A 27,064-nucleotide genomic window follows, 5' to 3' on the forward strand; every position below is an offset into this window, starting at 1 on the left:
CGAGGACTGAGAAGAGGAATTGCAGGAGATGCTGCAGTACACCAGACATTTCCAGGCATTGGTGCAACCAACCTAAGTGTCTGCCCATTTGAATGCTTTTGTCCATGATGTCACTGTGTGTTTTTTCCTAATATTTCAATACATTGACACAAATATATTTTTAAATGAACATCTATTTATTCCACTTCTCCTAACACAGGTCTTAGATTTGTTTCTTGTGTGTTGCCAAAAAAAAAATCAGCCTTAGAAGCTTCCCTTCCCTGCCCCTGTGAGGGGATGGTTTTCAGAGAAGCTGCACTGATGGCACTACAGGCTCAACCCCCGACTTTGGGGATTAGGGAAAAAGGCTTTTCCAGCTTTTATTGTGTTCTGGCATTCCCCTAGCCTTCACCTTTTACCAGCCTGTGTTTCTTTGCTGTTCCAGCTTGCAAGGTCTGGTAAAATTTCTCTAGAGTCTTTCACCTCTGGGGAGGTGTCACCATGAGTGCAGGAGTTCTGCCTGCAGCAAGAGGAGCTGAAATTGGTGCTACTCCTCTCCTTCCAGAGCTGTCAGCCAAGGAGCTTCTCTAAGATGCTGCTTCCCCAGTGGGTGCTGGTGCCACAAGCAGTACCTGTACCTCACTGCTTTCAGCAAGATGCACTGGTGTGTGGTCTGTGCTGTAGAGCAGTGCCAAAGAGAGTACAGCTCACTGTTTTCCCAAAATCAAACAGATCTGAGACTTTGAGATGCATTTTGCATCAATTTGTTTGTACCAGGGATCCTGCTCCAGCTATGGCTTTCTGCCAAAATAATTTCCAATCAGTTTAGCATCTGTTTTCAGTGTTGGTATCACCAGCTCATCTGTAGTCTTCAGAGACCAGACATGCCTCACATAGTTTCCTATAGGTCACAGTTTTCCACTTGCTTTCTTGCTTAGCAGCTGGTAGCCAACCTCTTCCTGCAAGCTGGAGGAACCAGGCAGTGCAGCCTCCACTTGCTGCCACCGCTCGCCCACCTCGCTCTCCCAAATGTGTCATCGGATCTGTGGCCTCAGGTGCTGGACGCCAGCGCTCCATGGAGCACCCAAGGGAGCAGCAGCCACCTTCCCCAAACCAAGCCAGCAGCTCTGTCCCACCAGCAGGACATGGCTGGGTGCAGCAGGGTGCTGTGGATGTCTGTGAAACCTGCACCCCTCCGAGCCCTGGGGCAGCTGGGAGAGGCTTTCTTGCCAGAAACGCTCTCATCAAAGGCAAGAGGCCTGCTCTCCCACACAGCTTCATTCTGTGTCCTTGGCTGTGGTGCGAGGCACCGACAGTCCTGCCCCAGCAGATGTGCTAGCCGGGCACAGGAACCTTCTGGCACGTGTTTCTCTACTTGTCAGGTTGTACTGAACGTCCCAGTCACGCAGTGCCAGGACATCTCACTATTTATTTTCTTCAGTCCAGCTTACTAAATTCCCTTTCCTTCCCCACGAGTCTTTTAAGGATCTGCATTCTCTCACCTTCCATCTGCAGCGCACTGTCAGTGTATAAATAGTTACTTATCCCCACCTCACACTTCATCAGTCACCTTGAGCAGGCTGCTCTCCTCCACCGCTCAAACCAGCCCCTGAACAGAATCTAGGGAAAACCCTGGACTATTTCAAAGCACTTGGACATGCTTCTTGTCAGCCATCCCAGAAGTTTCTTCGTATAGCACTTTGTTTACTTATATAAGTCTTGTGTGGAGAGTTCATATATCCAGACCGTATTCCTTCTGAAATAGGACTCCCTCCTGTCCAAGCTCTTCCACTTTGGATTAAGTAATTAATATTAATTTAAATTTTCTTAACCCTGTATCATCAGGCAATGCTCGCAGCCTGAGAGTATGTAGCTGTTATCCACCCAGGGGGAGGATTTATCTGTTCACATTCATATTTTTTTGTCTACCGACCATCTCAAATGAAGTTCTGCTTTCTGCTCTATTGATGGAGATGCCTAAGAATACATAAAACCAAGATGTTCCTACACCAATAGAACTTTTCAAAAAAGTTTGGCAGGAAGCTTTAGCTCCCTGCAGCTGGAGCCTTGCCATCCTCAGGGCTGCAAAATACAGAGGCAGTACTGGTAGAGAGAGCAGGGGATTCCCCTTGCAAATGGCCTGACAGATACTTGACTGCTGAATGCAGGACAAATAAACACATTATTTGCATGTTAGGGCTCGCTTCTTCCTTGCCAATACCCAGTACAAACTCTCTGAAGTCAAGTTATTTATTCCAGAGGGTCATGACAAACCTACAGGATGTAATGCTCATCTAATGATGCGATAGTGTGGAGCAGAGGACAAATATTTGACAGTCAGCATAACAGCTCAGTCTCAGGCAGTGTAAGGCAGAGCTTGCTGGCCCCACACAGCAACAGGTACAGCTCTTGGAGCTTTATTTAGAAGCTGTAATCCTGCAGCCTTTCACACCAGATATTGTCTTGCTCAAAAAGTCCTGGCACAGAGCAAGCCTCTCTGCCCTTCACTGTGCCCACCAAGACCAGTGAGAAGGCCAGCTTTCCCCACTGGTCCCATGTTTCTGCTTTGGGGCTGCTGCTGGGTTTGACAACCAACCTCTGCTCAAATGGCAGCAAAACAGTAACTTGTCACTACAGCCACCACGTGGTTTATGATGGTTTATACTGGAGCATCACCATTTAAACCCAGAATTTAATTGTATTTCACAACCAGTCTCCCTGTGGGTCTTGGCCCATAATAAGCACATTTCATCCAGGCAGTTCTGTACAGTTCAGTTGCCTGAACTATTCTGTTTCTCACCTCTCATTAGTCATCCTCCCCTTTAAATCTGCTAACAACTCAAAACCTGAGCAATCCTCGATGTTCTCTTTCTTGGCACATCCTGTCCTCAGAGACAGTAATACCAGGCAGGTAAAATGTCAAACCCAGCAGAAATGTGTAAAAAAACTTTACACTGCTGTGAAGCATCAGGATTACCAGGCTCCACTTGTCCATCAAAAAATCCCCCTAGAGGAAGGCATGGGAAGCACCAAACATAACCTGCCCCAAATATCTGACTGGCTGAGCACAGCCTCTCCCACCTCATGCATGGTGACTTCCACGGGGGTAACGTGGCTAATTGAAATAAGCAAGGCAGGGAGCAATGGTAGCTCTTCTCTTCCAAACAAAATAAGTCACTAAAGACTTTGAGGGATCCCACAAAGGGGTCAGGGAACAGATGGGGTTCTCAAGCAGTTCTCTCCTTGTTCCACTAAATTGGGGATGTTCTGGCTAGGAGGGCAAAGGGAAGTAAGTGTTTCATGCCTGCATTTCCATGATAAAAGTCAGCACTCTGTAGTGATTCAGGGGAAATTTCCACTGGGTGTCTGTCTGGTCTGTCTCTTCCTCCCAGGAGGGTGAGAGTGAATAACCATCAACACCCACTCCCCTGTTTACCCTATAGAGGATGCTACAGATCCTGACAGGGCTCTGACTGCTCTTCAAGATGAATTCTGAAAGCTTCCTCCACAGCTGGCACAAGGGTCAAAGACACCTTGCCATGGGCTTGAATTTAATGCTGATGTCAGTTTATTCACTCATTGAATGGTGACACTTTAGACCGGCTAAGAGAGGATCATCAGTTGCCAAGTTTCTAAATATACTAGAGACATGCTGCAGTGTGAGTAGGTAATGTTACCTCCTCTTCCTCCTGGCTGATTTATTGTGCCATTAACTCCAATTCCTGCTCTGCTGAACCTCGTGTTTGTGTTATCACAGACCAGCCAGGCAGGCAGGCTCCCAGCTGCACCTGCAAAACAGCTCAGGGAGTGCTTTGTCTTCCCTGTGTCCTGCAGGAGATACCACCAGCAGCATTAGCCCTGGGGACAGCACTGCAGACAGCTTTTCCTGGAGAACACGAGATGCTCTGGTGCACATGTGGCAGCATGAGGCCCCTTCCCACCCTACCCACACTGGCCAGAGTAGCTCCTGCTCCATGCAATGCCCTGCTGCATCCCATGGCTTTGCTATCAGTGGCTTTGAGGGGTTCAGTTCCATCACTCTCCTTCCCAAAGAAAATCTTGAGCAGCACCAGATGCAGGAGGACTACTTGCTCAGTAATGTGTGGGAAGGCTGCAGAAAAATATGTCTGTTTAAACCCTCTTCTCTGTCACTGGAGAAGATTATGCATCCAAACTGGACCCTCCCTCAGATGCTTGGGGAAACTGTCAGAGTGAATTAAAAGCTGTAAAAGGCCAGGGCTATAACTCAGTGCCTTTTAAGTGCCAAGATTTTGTTGAGGATGGAGGGAGGGAAGTAGCCACTAACGTAATTTCCATCAGGAGTACACTCCTCTAATATGATTTGGCCTGGCCATCCTTTCAAATGCAGCCTTCCCTGGCTGGGCTGGTTCAGGACCATCCTCCTAAATGCCCCAGTAATTACTGATGCAATGAAAACATATGCCCAGGCTTTGCTCTGGCCTTTTCAGCCCTGGAGTGACACCAGCTTTCTGCATAGAGCATATTGCTGGGCATGTAACTGGACATATTAATATTAGGGGGGGGTTCTTCACTGACTATGTTCATTAAAGACACAAATGGCTCACTTGCTTAGGTTTTGTTCCTTTTTTTTCCTCTTTGATAAAGATCTGGCATGTCTAATGTCTTACAAGTTGCATGGTGTCTTACCAGATTAATAAGCATCAGGTACTCTGATTCAAACTCCTGATCCAAATTTTGAATTCGCCCAGTGTCTGTCCTTTTACCAGTACCTTTTGCCAGTATGCTGCCCGTAGCAGAGTTCAATAGCCCATTATTCTGTGCTTTCCTTGCAAGGGAATGGTTTCCAGGGAAGGGACCCTTGCTTTGCCATATCCATCTTCTTAAGCAAAAGCTACCAGAGAAAGAACTTGAAAGTCTTTTAGAAAGTGCTCTCATTGCCTCACCCTTTGTGAATTAAAATGTGATTTTTCCAACAGCTCTTTAAACATCTCCTTGCAGCATTGTGCACGATAGACTTAAATATCATCAAAGAACCACAGCACAGCACTGATTTCCTTCTCTTGGGTTTATTTTGGTCACCTTTTTAAAATACATCTCCTGATTGTATGTGGCAGCCAAGTGTATTGAATTGTCCCCAAATGCAGCTAATTGGGGACTTATTATTGTTACTCGTCTTAAACAGCTGATGCTCAAGGACAGTTCTTGGGGATTCACAGTTTAAGGATAATCACTACTCCCCTCTCTCCTTGTAAAAATGAGTGGGGCTGAAGTGGGAAATGCATCCTACAATTTTTAGAAGGTAAGGACCATCACCAAGGAGCTTTGCTGTGACATATGGCAGGGCTGTCACAAGCATAAGATGTTAGAAAAGGGATGGTGTGAGAGACTGAAAGAAAAGCTGATGAAACCAGCAGACCAGCAAGGGCATTGCAGTTTTCAGGAGGTGACAAATTATATGAACTTTGGTGTCTTAGAGGAAATAAGAAAAAAGAAAGAAGGAGATGAGGTGGACGGCCAGATTTATGGGCAAGGACAGCCTTGACAGCTATGATTTTGGACAATTTGAAGGGAAGGGAGAAATGACGTAGGCATTTGGATGCCAGAGAGGTGAGTGTCACAGAAGCTGAGTTTTTAGAAAGGAGAGGCAGAAAATAGACTCACTTATTCTCTGTCAATACACTTCCTTTTTCCCTGGGGACAGGCAGGATTGCCCTTCTCTGGAACTCTCTGTTAAACACAAATGCCTTGGGACAACAGACTTGCAGGCTGCTACTGCAAGGCAAGACCCTCTTCTGGAAAGCTGGGTGCCAACTTCCAGGAGTGTCCAAATCCTGGGTGCCAGTGTCACCATCTCCATTGTCCATCAGCACCCGAGGCTGTTGCCTTCTGTTTCACAGCCATCAGCTGATCCTGATACAGAATTACAAAGGAGCCACTATATACATTATCAGGTATCAGGAGGAGACAATCCCCCAAACCACAGCTCAAAGCCTTATTAAAAACAAGTAGTTGACAGATTCCAATCAGAAATCAATCACAGCTGTTCTGTCCATGGCGTGTTGCAGGGGTCACTTCGGTGACAAGCCCAGGAGCAGGAATGCACAGCCACACTCCCATCACTGTGCTCACACAGAACCAGATCCCACGGCAGGCAGGGAGAGGCAGCAGGCATGGGAAAAAAGAGGTGTTTTTCCCTCCCCAGCTTCTTAAACTAGGTAATTATATTTGAAAAACATGCTTGTAAACCCAAATTAAATAAGTGAAAATAAGGACATAGGGAGCTAAGGTAGCACAATTTATTGACATGAGCTGCTAGTATACACAGTAGGTAATTACATGTGTTTAATCATGTATTAAGTGCAAGCCAGACTTTTTGTATATATTAATACAGTGCATGGCAAAATGCTTTGTACTTGCCTAGAGCTGCAAACTAATCATTAGAAAACTCTTGCACAAGTATATGCTGCTACAAAAGTCTAGTGAACTGAAATATTCCAATTAACTTTTGAACCAGTCTTGGCACAATGCATTAAGTTCCCAAATTCAGAAAAGGAGGGAAGACAATTTGCAGCAGACCAGGCATCACCCAGCTGAAGAATACCCAATTAATGATAAATCAGGTATGTCAGAAATGAGAGCAAAGGATTTATTTTTGCAGCATTTTAAATCATATATACTTTACACCTTCCCAGGTGTCTTTCTCATGCCTAATCTTCTGAGGAGAACAAGACAGTAACAGTAGTATGAAACTTTTTTTCTTTTCTTATATTTTACATTGCTTTGTCCATTTAAAATCCAGGCTTTGCAAGTGTTCCCAGACTGACCAGACTGATAGGCCCCTTTGTGAACATGTGCAGCACAGTAGTTTTACCTGGTTGAATATATCTCCTGTTTGTGCATCCTATGATCCATGCACGTAGCTTTGTTATTTCAATGTCCTTTGGAGGTAGGAGCTTTTAATAAAAAATGATCCAACTGAAAATTGAAGGTGAAAGGCCACTGGAATTACCAAGCTTCTCAGAGACTCCAGCTTTTTGTGGGGTTGAGATTAAATCCTTGGAGAAGGTGAATAGTTCAGATGAAGTGTCTCCAATCCCAGCATGGTAACACCAGCAGATGCTGCCAGAGGTTCAGCCAGAGGAATGGCCAGCAGGAATAACTGCTGGGAGCATGTCTGTCCTCGAGAGCCTCCCAACAACCAGAAACCTGCTCCTTGTGGTGTGGTGCTGGAACCCACTGCTGGCACAAGCACAGGAAATTAAAAAGGCAGCTGTGCTAGCGCCCAGATTTCCAGAGTTTGTGGCAGTTTTCTTGTCCCAGTGATTCCTGTCCTTTTATTAAGACCTCAGTTAATTAAAAAAAAATAAAATTAAACTGTTGAACTGGACTACAAATACTGGTGACTTGGCTTCATAGCAACATAAATAGCCCAGGTAAGTGATAATCATGACAAGACCACAAATTTCCTTTCTTTTTTTGTTGTCAATTGGTGATTTTCACTATCACTTTGTACATGCATAGTTAAAGTCTCCTAGGCGGGTGGTAAGAGTTGAATGTGTTTCTTGATTGCTTTAATGCATTATCATTATAACACAACATCCACCTTTATTTAACCTCTACAGAAGTGCCAGTGTCAGTGCAGCAGTTGCAGTGCTGTTACTGGCACAGATAACTCACACATTTCACACAGTCCTGTACAACATTTACCACAAAGCAGGAAAGAGTGGCTTGTATGAAAATAGTGTCTAGTTTTAAGGCTTTAGTCCTGAATTCTGCACATTCTCAGTTTCATTTTCTGTTACAGACTCTTTGTCATATAACATTTAGTATGCTTTCCATGTGAAATTTGCTCTTTACTACTTGCTAAGAAATAAGCATATAATTACCCTGACTCCAATCAGAGCTGATATAATTGGGAGGCCTTCCCAAAAAACAAAACCCACATGTACATTGCACAGCATGACTGAGCATCCGTAAATGCACTACCCCGCGGTCTGATTTACGGCGACGCAAAAGTGAGCACATGCACTGGGGTACAGGGTGGCAGAAACAGCCAGTGGCAGAGGGGAGGGAGCACAGGGGCTAGCTGGGAATTGAATGATGATGGTTGGGTGGATAAGGGGCTACAAATGCAAAGACCTTCCAGTGTGGACACGGAGAGAAGACAACGCGTTCATGGCCATGGTTTCAGTCAGGGAACTGATGTTGTCCCAGACCCTTGGGGTCAGGCAGAGCCCAGCCAGCTCAGCACAGAGGAGAAAAAGACAGAAATATGTTCCTTCCTTATCTTCCCTCCTTGTCTTATTTTCTCCTGGGAGAGAACTTTTTGGCTATTTCACAGTTTACTTGTCCAGTTTGTCCTTTGTGGCATGTTTTGCAGGCCTCCTATGACTGCTTGTAGAGCACAGACACCCAGACAACGCCTTCGCCTGAAGGTGATGTTAACCAGCATATTTGGCTGATTTGCTGATTCTGAAAGAACTTTAACTCCTTTTACCAATGAAGGAGCATTGGTATCCTTACAGTTGCTGAAGTCATCTCTTGTGGACACAAGTTGCTAAGTTCACATTGTAGCAAAAGAGAAAGTCCCTCTAAACACGGCATCCAAGACATGCTTTGTGTTTATTCGGAGAAGGGTTAAAGACAAAACCCCCGAAGAGATTACATTTGGGTTTAAGTGCTAAATCGAGGTAATTGTTACACGACATTCCTGTTCAATGAAACTCAGCTTCCACTAGCTTAATGTTGCTTTTGTGATGGAGAGTACGTTGCCATCCGCAGCAGCATGGAAATCTCACTGGCACACACTGTTTGACGTTTATTTCTCTATTAAGACAGGATGCAGTGGTCCTATTTTTCCCTATTTGAAAAATAAAATATATATATATATATATATAAAAAAAAAATCTCAAAATGGCCATCAGCAGCATGATGTGTCCTTGTTTGTTTTCCCAGAGGTGGGTGGGGTGTCTTTTTGTCCCAGTCCTTCTTGGATAGGTGATAGTGTAGCACCTAGCACCCGCTACACGTGGGATGCTATCCACCTCTGCTCCCCTCATGTGAAGTACCGGCACTGTGTGGAGTCAATGTAGCAGTAAGAAGTGCATCGCAATTTTCCATAAGACCTAGAATAAAAGAGAATATCTCAGTTTCAAAGCATGGTATAGTTCACTTACACATTTCCTGGTAACTCCGTAGGAGTGAAGAACCTCGGAATATGCATATGCAGCAACATATGGGAAACAAAACAGGAGGGCAATTTTCATCAGTGGTCTCCTCTGTCAGCAAAACAGGAGTCCAGGAGAAACTATGAGTGAAGACTCCACTCCCAGTAAAGTCAATTAAAAAATATGAAATCCCTATTGGTATCAGGACCAGAGCATTTCATGGGGGTGGATGCAAAAGGTCCTGGCGCTCACCCACGGGAGCTGTGGAACAAAATATCTGAGGCTCTGAGTTAAGTGTTTTTCCAGTTACTCCCAATAGCTTCAGCAGGCATGACTCTGCCTGTCCTTTAACTTCTTCTTCATGCACTTGAAATAATGAGAGTGACACATTCCCACATTTGAAATAATTTAAAACAAAGTAAATTGAAGAGTCCTTGCAAAATAAGGAAAAACAGAGATTTTGTCTTTCTACTGACTTAAACTGAGCAGTGACTCTACCTACTGAAGACCTACCCAGAGTTGTTAAGAAGAATTTAAATGAGTTTTTATTGCTGGAATGTCTAATTGAATAACTCATCCACAATATCAAGCTGTGGACTAAGCAGCTTTAAAACTACGTCCTAGCATAACCCACACTCTCAGACTAACATAAAATCTGCAGAGAAGGTGTGTGAAACAGGAGGAGGGATCTGTGGGCTGGAAAGAGTAAAAAATGGGAAAATCAGCTGCAGCAGAATTCTTGGAGGAAAGGTTACTGCGGGGTAAAACTCCTATGGGAGTGTCATACTCACATACTCAGCCCACTTTCTCATGATTCACAGCTTTTTCTTTAGTTTGGCAGATAATTTGCAGACTACACACACACACAAAAAATCTCAGTTGCTCTTCACAACTTTAATATACATGCAAAGTGAAATTTATAAAATTGTCCTCAAGCTTTTGTGGTGCTATCTTAGGCACCAAATTTCAGACTCTAAGAAGGGAATAGTTTTCACAGTAGAAAACAACTCCACACTGTCAGAAGATGAGGTCTCTGTAAAATGTTTCAGTTTTGTCAGGTTGACTGGTCTGGATTTTAGTAATCTCTTATACCAGAAGTGTTCCAACAATTACAGTGGAAGGATTAGCACAACACTAGATTTACAAAGACGTCCTGTGGTTTCTTATTCCTGTCAATTAGCACATTATTGTTCCCTGAATGATGAGGGCTGTGCGTATAATTTAATTTACAAATTAAATGTTTCCTGTTAGCCAGTAATGATACCTGACAGCTAAATAGAGGTGCTGCTGTTGGAGGAAAAACGCTGACCAGAGGAAGCTGCCTGAACAAAGGCAGAGGAGGTAAGTCAATAATAAGCAGATGTTTTAAATGAAGGACGTTGCTATGCAGATGCATCGCTTCACATCTACTGGTGAATGAATTTCCTGCACCTTGGGAAAGCTGACAGATGACAGCTTGATTCAGTAGCAAATACACCTCTAGAGTACCCATTAATGGGAAGGGCAGCAGGAGGTCGGCAGGAGCCTGTGGTTTGGATGGTGTGGGTTTTTTCCTTCAGTGGGATCATCTTCTCACGGTCTTTCCTACTCTTCTTATGTTATGGCTGGACATTAATGTGACCAGCTGAGGAAATCTTGGCAAGAAATGGGCAAACAAAGGTCTACATGACCTTCATTTATTTTGTACAGTAGGAGGCATGTACTTTCTTACTGTTATACGGATATAATTTGATAGATTCTTTCTTCCCTGCTACTTGCAGTGGTCCCAGTGGAATGAGGTTTAAGTGGGTGAGACTCCTCTGTTTTAAAGCTGGCAGAGAAAAAAAAGAAAGGAAAAACACACACACACACAAAAACCCCATAAAGAAACCAACCAAAAACCCACCAAACCAAAGTGAAGACCTCCTCTCACATACCCAGGAAGGTATGTTCTACATGTCAAATATCCAAAATCCATCCCATCGCAGTCTTCAACCCCCTCGTGCTTGTAGCCATCTCCGCAGTAAGCACGGCGGCACCCTAGTGAAAAATAAAGGAATAAATACCTTCCAGGCCCTTCATATGTAAAAGAAACAGGTAAAGCAAGTGGAACTAGATTTTTAAGGGTTAAGTATGCAAAGCAAGATATTTTAAGGCATTCTGTAAGGACTGTCTTAAGAGGAGCAGTACTCTTCACTACATGGAATGTACTTTTTTTAGATTAATTTCAATAACCAGGGGAAAGAATGGATAAATACTAAAAGAAATTACTACTAAATCACTAATTACAACGGCACTTATTCGAAACTTATTATTGCCATAGATAATTACCATCAAAACAAGTTAAGGGAAATATAAAATACAGTTAACATAAATGATTCAGGGAAGTCACAATCTCAAAAAAAATAATCTTAGGTTGTTAACTGGTTTGAAATTCCCAACCTAGACATTTATGCAATTCTGTGCAATATCTATGTTTGTCTGCTGTGAGTTTCCACATATGAACGGAATTATACAGCCTGTCTATAAAAAAATAAGATATATAAAGGTTGCCAAAACGATGTTTTTCCCACTGCTGACTCTTACTGACTTGAGCGTGAGTGGGACTTGTCACATTTTTTCATGGTGACTGACATGTAGGCTGCAGTAATTTGTGGGTTTGTTTGGCATTTTAGCAATTGGACTTCGATTTTGATATGTTCAGCATATTGAGAATGACTTTCTAACATTAACAAATTCATGTAGTTAAAATTCCTTTGACATCTTCTGGGAGAATCCTCTGGTGTTAAGCAAGGGATTAAACTAACACTCAGGAACAAGGAGTTTATAAGAGGCTAAAGGGGAGTATTTACAAATAGAAATGATTCATTAAATGCAGCAAGGATGTGTTTGTCAGAAATTGATACTTCTAAGACCAACAAGCCTTTTTTTACAATAAAATCCATTTAACATTTGGCTAGCCTTTTTCTATTGGTTCAATTACAGGAGAAGAATGACAGTGTACTTATTTCCAAGTAACTTGGTGATGGGTCACACCAGTGTCAGAAATCTGTGTATTGCAAGGCCTCCATGGAGACTTTTCCTGGGGCACAGAGAACATGTGCCCTCAAACACAGACTGCACAGTTTTGCAGGCACTAGAACTAATGAACACTATCTTCCCACATGGTTGTTCCCCACAGCTGATTGCAAACCCTAATTTAATCGTTTTCTCATGTCTGGAAACAAGAGAGATCCTGCTGTCTCTCTGGAGTACTCTGCAGTCAGGCAAGCTTTGAGGACCATTTATTTATATGTCTTCCTCGACCTGTTGAGACTGAATTGCCTTTGAAATCTCTTTCGTGTCGCCATTGAAAAGTTGGCTGGAATTCCTAAATTTTAAAGGGAAGGGTGGTGATGGACAGGTGGATGAAGAAACTTGCATAGGGAGTGGCTGCATACACCCCATTTTCAAAGTCAGGCTGAAAAATTGAGGGATATATAAATGAAAAATTGCATCTTTCAGTGTTGGGTGACACTGTTCTGAAAAGTGAAGAAGCACCTCTTTGCTGGGAACAACAGAGCACCAAACCTACTATATGGAGATGGTGTAGGGCTGTGCCCTGGGGAAGGATTCAAGATGTAAAAGTAACTGAGATGAGGAACTGAAGGTTGCCACAGCTGCTTGAATGTTTATATGCTCTTTGTTATCCACAATCAGCAAAATGGAAGTAGACATGAATTAAATGTTGTATAAACCTAATAGTGAAGGTAGTATGTCGACACCTTCCCTGTGCGAGTGAATAACAAAATCCAAAGTGGTGTTTTGAGATTCAGGTTTCCTTTTACTGTAAGAAACAGTCAGCTTCAGTGTCTATCCCAAGGGCTGTGCTGCACTGCAAAGGTGTGCTACAGCTTTTAGATAGAGCTGGCAGCCCACAGGAAAAGTGTGTGTGTGTGTGTCTGTGTCTGTGTGTCTGTGTGTCTGTGTAAGCCAGCTGCTGGATGTGGCCCCCGAAATGCAGTGGCTCTGACTCAGCAAGGGTGCAGAGCAGTACTGCTGTCACCTCTGTCCTGTGCTGGTGTGTGCTAGCCACATGCATGAAAGCCTCAGTTTTCACCCTGTGGCCATTGTGCCTCCCTTTCCCCAGGCCTGCACTTGATCCACAAACCACACAAGCTCTCCTTGTGTGATTTTAGTTGTGCCCTGTGGTACCACTGATGCACCTTCCCCCTCAGAAAGAAACTTACTTATACAGCCATCAGTCACAACCGCATTGCCGTCATCGCACTCCTCCCCATCCTGCACGATCCCATCTCCACAGGTACCTCCGTCCTCAAAGCGGTAATCCACGGGATAGAGAGGGGTGAGCTGACCAGGCAAACACACAATGGTTAATGAACCAGACCAGCTGCAGGATAGCAAGCAGAGGAGAAGGGCTCTGGGGAGCATGTCCCACAGACAGGTTTTTATGTCATGCTATTTGTTGGTCAGAGGGTTTATACAGTCTGATCCAAAGTCCAGTAGACACAAGAAAGATCCTGCTGTTAATTTCAGCAGGACTCAGCTCCTTGAAGCAGTAAGGAAATACATGAGTTTGGTTTGCAGGGTTTTAGTTCTGCAACTTTGTACTTTTTTGCGAAACAGCAGAGTTTTGCCTTATTTTGTATTAAATAAAAACTCTCTTTACTACCAGAATTCCCTGAACTCTGCTCCAGTCTGTTCACTGGTGGAACCTGGTTCACAGGGAAGTTAGCAAAACCTGCAACACCGCTGACTTAATTCCTCAATAATTAAGACTCCTGTGAGCAAATTCACAGAATTATGTACAGTTGAAGCAGTGTTCGAAAATGAGCATTCCCCCCATTTGCTTAATTGATTCTATATGACACCTTAGGTACAGAAGTGTGTTCTGTATTTCAAAATTAAACATACACTCACAAGTTTTCTGAGACCACAGTCATATTTTCACCTGGACTGGGAGCCATCCAAAGGTATCCTTGAAATACAAAGATCTCTGATCTCTTCTAAAAGCTAATGCATTTTCGGTGTTTAACCGGTCCAATTCTTCTTGATTATTCACCACAAAAATCTGGGGCACAGAAAAAGAGGTGATTGGTAACCTTCTCAAGAAGTTTTTTGGATTGTCACAGAATCTAGTTTGGTATATGTGTTTTCAAATAGGAAAATAATATCTAGAGATACAGTTCAGTTGTTTTCAGAAAGAGAGGAGATGAGAACCTACACCCACGGAAAGAATGGTGTTTCCTCGGCTCCTATCTTGAAATGCACATCCTCAGGTAAAAATCATACAAATACTGGTGCACAATCACTGCTGAGAAGTGCACAACTTTCTGGTGCTCAAATGGTTTGATGCTGAAACTGTTGCAAAATCCAAGTGGACATACATGCTTTTTGTGGATTGACTATGACTTTTTAACCATGTTTGTGGCTACAAAATCAATAATGCATGGCTCAATACAACCTTCATTTAACTTGTACCTCTTTGTGCTTTTTCTTAGATTTAATTGGCACTAAAATGCATGTTTCTTTATATGCATCTACTATGGTCTAAAGCCAAGTCTTCAATTACACTGAAAAAAAAAATTAGTTCAAAATGGAAAAATTAGGACAAGCTGCTCTCTTACCCATTTCTTTAATGTCTCAGTCACTGAAATTTGATGTAAGAAGCATTAGGAAATAATCTCTTCCTTCAGCAGCTTAATCAATTTAATTTTTGTAAGATTCAAGCCATTTTTAAATTAAGAAAAAGCAAACTGAGTGCTTCTGAGCAAAATAGATTTAGGTCTGAGTCTGATTCTCACCAGAATAAACAGACTTGTCTCTTTTAAAAACAAGTTACCTTGAAATCTTTACATAGCAGAATATTCCTATAACCCTGGACAAAGGCAAATTTCATTAAAGAAGTACTGAATAAAAATGCCTATAGCTGGAATGAAAGAAATCGAAGATATAAGAAACCAGCACAGAACTGATTTTGTAATTATGTTCAGGAGCTCAGGGCCCAGCCCCAGAACCCAAATTTCTTTTGAAATCAATAGCAAAACTGTGCTTTCTCAAACCATTGGAGATATCAGCCTTTAAAAATGCACAAGATTAAAAAAATGGAATGAATCTAAGCCAGTGACAGAAAAGCAGCTCTTTGTTTCCCAGCCCCTGCCCACCTCTGGAGGAGCTGCTGGGTGCAGGGGTGATGGCAGTGAGGCTGTGCTGCTTTGGCAAACCACAGGGCCAGGGCACACAGCACCATCTCTGGATCTTTTCCATGTGCAGCTATAGGAGCCTGACAAGAGCTTTCAAGTGGCCCAAGACAGGCCTCAAAGCTGCTACATAGAGACCTGAACAGAATAAACAGTAGTGATGTTTAAGCTCTAGTTTAAGTTAAAGTGTTCTTTACACTCAATGGAGTAAAACAAATGAGGTGGGCAGGAAATGCTGCTCTGGAAGTTCCAGAACTAAGACTTGCCTTTTTGCCATCCCACATTCCTGGCAACATGATGGTACCTGGGGGGTCTTGGTGATAGTGTATGGTATTTTAATATTTACACTCATCACTATCTCTTAAGCTCTGATGACACTATGCCTGATGGAGAAGGAAGGTAATAAGACCTATACATTATATTGCAAGCCTTAAAGTTTTTCCTATAAGTTCTCCAGGATGCAAAGTACATGATGTGGGGTTTTTTTTTTGCTCACAGTGTGGTGATTTCAGCACATTCATCTCTCACCATCATGTTTTCAAAACAACAGGAGGGTTTTTTCTAATGCAACAGAGCCAGGGATGAGCGAGCAGCTGACACAGCTAACAAGACTTGAAACACACTCTTGCAAAAGGCTGAGCTCAATGACCCAGTTTAATGGTGGTGTGAGTGTGTTCCTCCCACACCCTGTGACAGCTTTCTGCCAGTGTGACAGGTAGGGCTTTAACAAAGCTAAATGCTGCTCATTGACATTCAGAGACAATCAGACACCACAGCATTTCCACTTGCTGAGCTCTGCTGGCACACAGCAGCAAGGGAACATCTTCATTGCTGACTAAGTGCTGCTACATTGCACAGAATAATAAGGCAGGGTCCAGCAGAAGGGAAAGTACATAAACCGTAGTTACAAAGCCCAAAGAAATCAGTGATGAAAAATTGCTGGGTCACATTTCACCAATGCCTTGTCCTTTAAAGTACTTTGTTCCATTTGCTCATAAAAATGCTTTCAAGTCTAGAGATGGAAATTAGCTATATAATGTGTGTGTCTGCAGACTGGAGCCCAGACACCTGATTCTCACAGTTTGTGGAAACTCCTGTTGTTGAGGGTACGTGCTTTGGGAGAAAGCTCTATTGCATAAAATGCTTGATCCCAATATTCAATTCAGGAAAGAGATTACTGACTCATCTGAAATGTATTCTTTTCATTAAATAAAAAGGACAGATTATACATTATACATGTACAATAGCAGATGAAAGACAGCATCCTTAGGCTTGAAAAACATTTCCAAACGTGCTACCTTACTGATGTTTTGGAACAGCTGCATTTCAGCACATCAATCACACAAGTTACGAGACTGAACTCTTTTGCAGCTGGATCTCAGAGGTTTTGGGTACTAGAAATCACATATTGCCTATATATCTTCCTATTAAATAAAAAATATTAGTGAGTTCAACACCTCTTGTAATAAAAGGACTTAAGAACTGCTCACATCCCCTCCCAGAAAACCTGCTTACCGCGGGAACTTTTGGGTAGCTGTGTCCAAACACAGATTCCTCATATGATGGGTTACTCATTTGCTGTGGGGTTCTGCAGAGACATCTCCCTGGAGGCCCTGGAAGTCCTCTTTCTCCTTTTGGTCCTATTGCAAATTGCCCTAGGAAGCAGAGTACCAGCTTGCCTTGTTATGAAGTTAGCACACAACACACAAACACAGCCTTAGTGGGAAAAGTACAGGTCAGGTGGATATCTGCATTTACCCGAGTTTTCAGATAGACACATCTCCCACCAAATCCACTGGGACATGAAGGGAGGCACTAATTCCAGTGCTTCAGGAGAAGGATGCCATTTTTTTACCGTAGTCATATTATTTCAGATCGCCTTTTGAGTTTTTCTAGCAGTTTTACAGAGGAAGAGAGAGATCATTTGCCTAGAATAAATGTCTGTTTGACATTTGACAGTCTGACAGCCTGTTTGAAGCTACAGAAATTCAGGACAGGATGAACACACAGACCACTCTACAGCGTTTATGCACCAAGTTTTTGTAAAGTCAGTCTCTGCATATGTCTACAACACACTGGACTTGTGCCTTTGTACAACCACTTGAGCAATGCTGTTTCTATAGAGCAAAAACCCATCTAAAAATACACAAGCTTTTTAATGTTTTAATTAAACACACACAAAAAAAAAATACTGACAAAGTTTGACTTTCAAACTTTGGCAAGGATGCAATGCTCTGCAGAATTAGATTATGAGCCAATATGGTCATACTGCAAGCAGTGACATCATTACAGAAATGTCTTTTAGGATCAGAATTTATATTCTAGAAGAAAAAGATTCATAACCCTGACACATAAACGTTCTGTGGATGGAATAAAGCCTTGAAAAAGTAATCCCAAGGTCTTGGCTGCCTTCCCATTAGGATGGTGAAAATTCTGCCTTCTGAAAACTTCCAGCTAATTTACTCAAGCAAAGATGCTTCTTAATGGGAGACATGAGATATATGAAGATTCTGAAGCTGTGCCCGGCTTCACAGATGTTTTTCCACATTTCTACATCACCACAAGAAGATACCTCCTGTCCGCTAATGCAAGCAAGGGAAGGAAAAGGGAAAGCAAAATGGAAGGAGACCTTGTGTATTGTGGTCATGTATTGCCCTTCATGTCCATGTTTGGACCCACAAGCTGACCAGGGTTCATGTGCATACACAGCTCTGAGGACATACAATTATGTTATTACAAGGGTTTTCTCATAATTTCTACAACACTCACAATTGCAGTGAGCATAGATCTCAAGCTCTTAATTACACAGAGAGTTTTGCTCCACTACTCTTTTTTTCTCCCTACTCCCATCCCTTTCCATTCTCTTCCCTTCTTTTCTTAATGACACTGTCACTTGAATCTCATTTATTTTTCTCTTGCAGAGCTGGACAGGGTGAACATGTCCTGGCTGATTAAAAATCACAGTTTCAGATTCCTGTAAGCCAGGATATCTGAAGAAGCAGACAGAATCGCAGAATCACAGAATCACTCGGTTGGAAGAGGCCTCCAAGATCATCGAGTCCAACCCATGCCCTAACACCACAACTAGACCATGGTACCGAGTGCCACAACCAGTCTTTTTTTAAACACAAAACTGGTGGTGACTTCACCACCTCCTGGGGCAGATCATTCCAGTACTTTATCACCCTTTCTGTAAAAAACCTTTTCCTAACATCCAACCGATATTTCCCTTGGCACAGCTTGAGGCTGTGTCCTCTTGCTCTGTCAGCTGCTGCCTGGAGAAAGAGACCAACCCCACCTGACTACAGCCACCTTTCAGGAAGTTGTAGAGAGTGATAAGGTCACCTCTGAGTCTCCTTTTCTCTAGGATAAACAACCCCAGATCCCTCAGCCGTTCCTTACAGGGCTTGTGTTCCAAGCCTTTCACCAGCCTTGTTGTCTCCTCTGGACACACTCAAGCATCTCAACGTCCTTCTTAAATTATGGGGCCAGAACTGGACACAGCACTCCAGGTGTGGCCCCACCAGTGCTGACTGCAGGGGGAGAATGACCTCCCTGCTCCTGCTGGCCACACCATTCCTGATCCAGGCCAGGATGCTGCTGGCCTTGTTGGCCACCAGGGCACACTGCTGGTCATGCAGACCTTTGATGATAGAGATTACCTAGTCTCTCCAAGGCTGCCAGATAACTTTTGATTGTCCCCATCTACAAAAAATCCCTCAGGAACCACATAGGCTTTAGTTTGGTTTTATCTGAGAACATTAGAAGCCATAAAGTAGGCTTTAAAGTAAGGTATAGAGTCCTCATAATGGATGAGGATGGCATGACTTGCCTCCAGGAGAAATCTCCTTGCCATCGGTGGAGAAGCAAACAAAGCCCTGTGGCACTTTGTGCAGAGGGGCCTATGTGTGTCTGATGAAGGGCTGGGGAGCAGGGACACTCTTGGGGAGCTCACCTCATTTTTGGCTTACCTAATCCTGACGGTCCAGGGGGGCCTGGCTGGCCGACAGGACCAGGCCTACCAGGTGGGCCCATGACACCCGCTGGTCCAATGTCTCCCTTGAGTCCCTAGAAGAGAAGTGACATCCATTTCTTGGCTAAGTTACTAGTAACAAACAACCTCTTCCAAACAGCACTGGTTTCCCATTTAAGAAAGCCGAGACACTCACCAGAAGAAGCATGAGCTTCATGAACACCACCCCAGGGAACATTCCTGTCCTATGTGGAGAGAGAAAGGCATGCCCAGGCAGGACTACTGATCCCAAATGGGAATGGTCACAGGGATCTGCCCTGTGAGGAGTCAGGAATCTCCCTGCTCTGACTTCAATCATTTGATAGCCTTTCTTTAAGGATGCCTTTTTAACCCCTGTAACTCTCTAGGAGTGAGTGCTGCTGAGAAAGAAAGGGGAAAATCACTGAGGAGTTGTGAAGGGCTTCCACAGAGACATTTCCCAGTCTTAGGGTGCAGCCCTTCAGAAGCTCACTAATGACTTTGATGCTCACACTATTTTCAGAATGTTTGCTGTGCCTGGATTCTGATCTCTCCTTGACTTTCACTACGGGTATAGCTATGATAGCAGGTCATCACAAGCCAAGCAAGGGCTTGGCCTTAAAACTGCAGTTTAATGTATAGCAACACCATGCTGAGAAATGGTGTCCCTCTGGCAGCCAAAAAAGTAGTAAATGCTGCAAAATAACCTGTCGAGAGGGGCTTACACACTGTTAACATACAATAGCTAATATTCTCTAAAATCAGCCCTAATTTGCCTCATGGGAGCTTGTTTGTGCAACCATACCCTTAGGCATTTGGAGGTTACAACCTAGAGCTGTTTGACACCTTGTAATTTTTTCTCCTGAATTTAATACAGCGACACTTATTAAAAATAACTATATTTATCCTCCAGCTCATATACTCTCCAAGGCTTGGATTTCTCAGCTTTAAATTTCAGAAGCGTATTACATAGCTTAAAGTTTAAATATCTGACTAGATATTTATGTAACTGCAAATGTTATTTAGCATAATAAAAATTATATGTACTGTGTAAGCTTTCTTTTAATGACAAAGGAGATTATTTCCTAGAGAATGGTGCAATTCCAGGTTAATGTACATTCTGAATCATACAATGAATGATTGCACTTCTAATTTAAGAGTAGCAAAGCATATATAGTAATACATAGTGAAATAATTGTTGTTATACAATATGTTACATCCTGTGGATAAGTTTGAATGTCACTTGCACCATTTCAGCAGAGGAAGGCTGATTTTGCCATGGCCTATAAAGAACTAATTGAATATTTGCTTTGTTTAATCCCATTAGGTAAGTCCTGAGCCATAAAAATATTTCAGGATTTATGTGAATGTCAGTGATGCTGATCTCTAATTACTTCTTACATTATGCAACACAGAACTGGCAGACCAGGATTTTGTAGCCCCAAAGAAGATTGTGGGAAATCTCTTTCCCCCACACAACAGCAATTTGACAGAGGCAGGGTGGTGCCAGTCAGACAGGTACTGACTGAAAACAACCTGTTTCCTGTGTCTCCTGCTTTGGAGGGACAGCTGCTTAGTACTGATGGATTAAATAATATTGGCAAGGGTTGATGTTCAATATTTTTGCCTTGTTTATCTTTCACATGTACCCACGGCATTTGGAGAAGCTTTTCCCATTGACAACATTTGTATTCACGTCCTTTCTTTCAAAGTAGCAGTACCTAAATCCCTAAGTCGTTCCTCCTTTTGGAGACTGAAACCCTAAACTTGGATTTGCTTGGGGTCAGCTCCCAGGTTATAAAGCTTTGGGTGTTATATCGCGGTCAGCAGCCGTAAGGCTGTGACTTGTGACTCCCAGCTCCTGGCTACCTTTCAGGAAGAGCCTAGCCCAGAGGCAGGGAAACTTGAAGAAGTCAGTGAGCTAATCAAGACATATCTCGAAATGGAAGTGGAAGTGACACCTGCTTAATTTAGCTGCTTTTATCTAGGCATGTCAGCTGGATCAAGAGACAGGAAATGGCCCCATGCTGGTGGAAACTATCCTCTCAGCTGAAAAAGCTGCCAGACAACTACAGCACTTCAAGGTGGCAGCCAGACCCACAGAGCCTTAAAATGCCACTCCCGTTTTTTTCAAAGGATTAGAAAAGAAGAAAGGAAATAGCAAGTTCACCGGTTACAGAGAGGGAAAGCCTTTTTCATGCTGAATCAATGCTAAGATTGCCTTCAGGGCAACAGAAAGGGGTTTGTGTACTGAGCCTTGGGACTAGAAACACCAGACTAGGGCCCGACTATAGTTTTGTAAGTCACACTGATTGTTGTGTTAAATTATGACATGCTTATGCCACTACGTTTTTATTAAGCCACTGTGTAAGGTGACAAAATGTCTAAGGTCAAATAAGGAGTGCATGGTGTTCAAGTTGATCTGCAGGCGCTGCATCTTCTCTTGTCTTACATTGTGGAAAGATACTCCATAGCACACAGGCAGGACAGATGAACCAGGTTTACAAAAATAAAAAACCAAAAACCAAAACCTCAAAAAATGAAAGAGCACACAACAGTTTTTGAAATCTGTCAAATCTAGGACAAAAAAATATTTCTTGCTGGTCATCTAGGAGATTTACGTTGCTTATGTGGGGGTCTGTTGTTTCATCCCTAACACCCAACTCTTATTTTTTCCCCACACTGGCTACTTTATCACTTCAGCTATTTCCTGCACTCATCAGAGCAACAGTGAAACTGCAGGGATATGCCTCTCCTTGCCATGCTGCGCATAACAAGACTGCAAATAAACTGCTTCCAGCTAAGCCCCTGCCACTGACATGCTGTATTGGTGGAGTCAGTATCCAATTTACACACAATTCCTAGTCTTTACAGTTCACTTGAAACTCTGAAAATATAGCTCTGCTAGGCATAATTTTGAGCTCTCTAGCTGTCAGGTGGAGCTGGGACCATAGCTCTGTGTTGCTTAGGATTCAAAGGAAGCCTTCAAGATCTGCTTGAATTGCATTAAATGAGTTCATTACCAATCCAGGATAAAAACAACTTTTCCCGTGCTGCATGGGCAGGGAGCTGAATGCTGCAGACAAGACTCCAGCCCTGAGGCTGAGGCTTTAACCCCTATGCATGCCTGTGAGGTGCTCCTGGGCTTCTGCCCACCCCCTGCGCCACACAGTACATGCTACAAGAGCTTAGACCACACAATCATACAGATGCCATGAGTCACAGGAAGAGGAAACACTGTGGTCCTACTTGTTTGCCTCGTTTTCCAGGTCTTCCTATAGGTCCTCTGTGTCCTGGTACTCCGGATTGTCCCTTGGGGCCCATCTCTCCCTTGGTGGTTGCAGAGGGAAGGAAGCAGGAGGTAAGTACATGGCTATACCTGCCTCACACAAGACAGCAGATGCACACTGTTTTCATTCACATGATTCCTCTAGATAATTCTGGCACCGTTTCTTTCTTCGAAATCCAAAATTATTGTGAAATATTTTAAAACAAATGTAAAGTAAAAAGAAAAAGCTCCTGAAATTTACCCACATAACCCTGAAAAATCCTTTCCTAAGGAAGAGGCCAAATGAGATCAGAAACATGCTTAAGAAACTTGGAGAAGTCAAGGCTGGGAAAGGTCTCTGACCCCTTTGCAATATCTTGCTTTGCTGTTAAGATGCATGTGTGATGAAAATACTCAGGGACGGGAAGGTGAATTCACTCATCTTCTAATCTCTGTAGAAGCAACTATTAATACCTTTTCTAATTTCAGAGACATAATTTGATTATGTCATAAAATTATCCACCTTTAGGTTTTCCATAAGCCAGCATCTGGATTTTGATTGTTTTTCAAGTACGGAATAATGATGACATAAAAACTGGTTAGGGTTATCACTGCTATATACAGCAGTGCCATTTTGTTTCAGAGTATCAAGAAGGAAATATTTATTAGTTTCAAGTGAATAAAACCCTATCAATTAGGGCAATTAAACAGGAGGGAGATTATGACTAAACAAACAATCTGGGGGAAAAAAGAGAAACAACACCAAAGAGCTAAATCTGAGTTTTCTCAAGCTAAAAAGGCTAAAGAATTTGGTCAAGTCCAGGCAGTGTTGGTCACTGCTAAGCAAGGCCTTCAATGTCTTACACCATATGGGAAGTCCCTGAACCCACTCATTGACCCTGTCTCAGAATTTAACACAACTCCCCAACATACTACATCCACTTACTTTTTGTCCCAGCATTCCAGGAAAGCCTATTTCTCCCTACAAAGTCAAAGGAGAAAAATAATCAGAAAATGTGTAGTGATCTTTGACAAAGCAGCACCTTCCTCGGAAGGAAAAAACAAGTGCCATGTGTGGCCATCAGTTAAAAACCCCTGTGTTGACTCAGCACTGCAGGTAATGCAGTAGGTGGAGATTTATAAGCAAAATTTTACTGTAAAGTGCCTTGTATGGTGCCCTTACATGTCAATGCCTTCATTGTCTTATCCTCTGCTGGCAGTTACTGTTTCTCTGGTAAAATCGTCCTGATTGTTCTCTTGTCTACAGTTAGCTCTGTTACCGGGACAACTCCCAAAGCCTGCCTCTGGGAAAGGCATTTCTCCATTTCCACCAAAAGCAGTTTACTTTTCCTTTCTTAGTCAAGAGAACTCCCAAACCACGAATCTCTCCCCCTCTTCCCCTCCTGGTACTATCATATCAGCAGCTGAAAGCATTTTGGGAAGCTGCACAGCCCAGGAGGGGCTGGGGTGACCTCCAGGGAAATCCTCCTGTGACTCATCAATGCCGCTGCGCACCGGGCTGGGGGCACATGGACATGGAGCTGCCCCATCATCCTCACAGCAGATGGGAACACTGCTTTCCCTCAGCACTCCTGCCCTCCCTGGAAGATGCTTTCAGGCTGCTTTCCTCCATGCCCCTCCTGTTTTTCACTGTCAGAGGCACATTGATCCTCAGATGCACATTCACAGCCATCTGGAAAAGAAAATTACCGGGTCTCCTTTGACTCCTTTGTCGCCTCTGTCACCTCTGGATCCCTGAAGAGAGATAATAGGGGAACAACAGCCTAATTACTACCATTTCATAAAGAAGCAAAAAATATTTTTCCTATACAATGTGTTATTGAAGTCAGCAGAATATGTTTCATGACTGACATCATAACAGAATTGATGCTAAGGACTGTAGGAAAAAGGGACTCATTCTCCCCAGGTAATTACTTCAAATAAATGCTTTCCTGTACATAATACTTTCAAATTTGATTTTTTTCCCCCAGTTGGCTTCTTTCCCCAGTTCAGGTCCCACTGTAAGATCTTGAGTACAAAGTGTCTCAGTGCCAAAGTGTGTGTGACCTAACTAAACCAGACCAACAATTAAGGATTATTTTACCCATGGTGCAGATGGGGAACCCGTAGTGAGTTTCACTGTAGCAACTTGTTCACAAGGATACAGGGTGTAAAACTCACTTCTTCAGCACCCCAGCCCAAGACACAAGACTGTGCTCTTTCACGATATGTGTCTTCATTTCTCAGTGGGACTTTCAGACTTCATCAAAATTCAGCCTTCTTTCTACAGTTACTATTTTTTTTTAACATTCCCAGATGTTAAATTATACATTATTCTGTTGTCACACTGACCTTTTCTCCTCTAGTTCCAGGAAAACCCTAAAGGGAATGATAGATATTTTAATGCTTCTCGCTTTCAAGATCACCCAAGAAGCCGGACTTTCAAACTTTGAAGTGAAGAAAAAGAACGAAGCACAAATAATTAATTGCATCAACATGTAAAGGCAAATGAATATTTACAGCTCCTAAAGTTGCACTGAAACAGAACCATGAAATGTGAATTAAAGGCAAGACAACTCAGCCCAAAAGCCATTATGAAAAAGCCAGGTAAAGCCAGCAGCTTTGATTATGCCTTGAAATTGAAACAAGTGAAATAAAATATAACTGAGAGTAAATAAAGCATTAGATGCCACTATTAATAATCTAAAATAATTTTAACAATAATCTTCCCCTTCTGTTTTGTTTGTTTGCTTGCTGTTTTTCCCCCCCATGGAACATACTTGTTATACTTTACAAATCTAGTGTGATCATTAATGTAAAACTGAGTTTCTTGTAAAGAAACATAGAATAAACAAAGGTGTTCAGTTCTTCTTTCCAATCCTTTGTTTGAATAAACTTATTTCATAATTTATTTCAACTGTCAGTACATATGCCCTGTACTAGGGGGACCTAGTACGGACTAGTAGGGGACCAAAATTATCTCCACAGTCTTATGAGGCAGGTGGAAAACATTGCAGACATGATTTAATGCTGCAGATGTGCTTAAGAGCTCCATTTTTCTAGTGGGATACAATTATATCTGAGCTTGCTTTTAAAAGAAATTACAGAAATTTATACCAAAGCATTTTTATGAAAAGCCAAAAACACAGCCAAGCCCAAACAGACAACATAACTTTGCTTGATGTAGAACATATTTTTTTTAACTGTATTAGAAACATATATCTTGATAAATGCTTTCCAGAAAATTCGTGAGGGAAGCAGCTGTCAGCAGAGCATTAGAAACCAATGTCTGAAAATGCAGTGTTTGGTTAACAAACCTTGGAGCCCATTGGTCCTCTTGTACCTGGCAATCCCATCACACCCAACTCTCCCTTTTCACCCTAAAGGGGTCAATAAAGACAGTTATTGAATGTGGCTTTCTGATGAGTTCATATTTGAATGTCTGACAGTTCAGTGTTCAGCTTTCATGTCAAATAGTTAAGCCTGATCTTGGTGCAGCGTTGTGGACAAGGGTCTATGCTACAATTGTATTCTGCCTGAGCCCTCACATGTTATCTTACTCTTCTATTTGCATTTTCTCGTGCGGGTAACTTTTTGCTTTGGTTTTCCCAGATGTTATTAAAGGACATGCAAGCAAACCACCATCAGCAGTGCATCCTTTTCTGCACGCAGGTCCATTGTCTCTACCCAGCACCACCTCCACTGAGCTGCAGAAAAGAAAGGCATTTTGCTGCATGCCTCATGGCTTGTGGAGGCATAGTGACTGCTTTTATTGTGGCTCTGAGGCACCATGTGCTGAACAGTCATTTGGAGCCAGTAAATCATGAAAAAGCTTTACAACCACTTCTCTGGCTGCTGTCAGCTAATTATATCTAGCGTGAAATATAGAATAGACCCCCAGACATGCAGCAGTGCCACCAGCAGAGTACATTTGGCTCTTACTCTCCTTTTCTTTCACTGTCCAAGAAATGGAGAGGATTTTCCCATTGGCTGCTGTCCCTGCAGAAGTTCAGACAAGACTTGAAGGAATGAAGCAGGAGAAATAAGGACTGAAGTAAGGCTGTGTCAAAGTAAGAGGAGACAAGAAGACCCAGCTGAAGAAATGGCAAATATCCATAGAAGTGGATATGAGTTAAAAAACCTGAAATAACAGCTTACTGGAGATTTACAGCAAGATGAGGATGCAGCAAATATCTGTGGTGAAGAAGAATACTGGATGTTGGTGAAGGTCAGAGATGGGGAGAAAGGAAGGAGAGACACAACCAACTGAAGTGGCCACAGAGATTTTCTGCACTGTCTTCAACAGGAGCCTTCACTGACAGGCGGGAAAATGAAATTTATAAAGACTGGAGGAAATGCAACTGTGAACCTACCTAAAGAATAGAGGAGAGCAGCATCAGAAGAGACAATAAAAGCAGATTCATAATCAAAGAGCAAGTAGGACTTGGCAGTTGAAGTATAGGGAAAAGTATTACTACTGAATATGAGGGAAAAGTAT

General features: G+C 42.8%; 1 protein-coding gene across 1 annotated transcript in view; it reads right to left on the reverse strand.

Moving 5' to 3' along the window:
* Nucleotides 1-367: 367 nt before the first annotated feature.
* Nucleotides 368-27,064, reverse strand: part of COLQ (collagen like tail subunit of asymmetric acetylcholinesterase) — a 47,676-nt gene continuing 20,979 nt past the window's right edge. Inside the window, exons 7-17 of the mRNA XM_058833286.1 lie at nt 25,884-25,946; nt 24,919-24,945; nt 24,277-24,321; nt 23,513-23,548; nt 22,548-22,628; nt 19,279-19,375; nt 16,823-16,962; nt 14,059-14,178; nt 13,337-13,457; nt 11,045-11,147; nt 368-9,086 (exon numbers count right to left, since the gene is read on the reverse strand). Of these exons, the coding sequence (XP_058689269.1) occupies nt 9,017-9,086; nt 11,045-11,147; nt 13,337-13,457; nt 14,059-14,178; nt 16,823-16,962; nt 19,279-19,375; nt 22,548-22,628; nt 23,513-23,548; nt 24,277-24,321; nt 24,919-24,945; nt 25,884-25,946 (903 nt within the window). The 3' untranslated portion in view covers nt 368-9,016. The remainder of the gene's footprint in view (nt 9,087-11,044; nt 11,148-13,336; nt 13,458-14,058; nt 14,179-16,822; nt 16,963-19,278; nt 19,376-22,547; nt 22,629-23,512; nt 23,549-24,276; nt 24,322-24,918; nt 24,946-25,883; nt 25,947-27,064) is intronic.

Source organism: Poecile atricapillus, chromosome 2 (assembly GCF_030490865.1).
Source record: "Poecile atricapillus isolate bPoeAtr1 chromosome 2, bPoeAtr1.hap1, whole genome shotgun sequence".
Taxonomy (NCBI): domain Eukaryota; kingdom Metazoa; phylum Chordata; class Aves; order Passeriformes; family Paridae; genus Poecile; species Poecile atricapillus.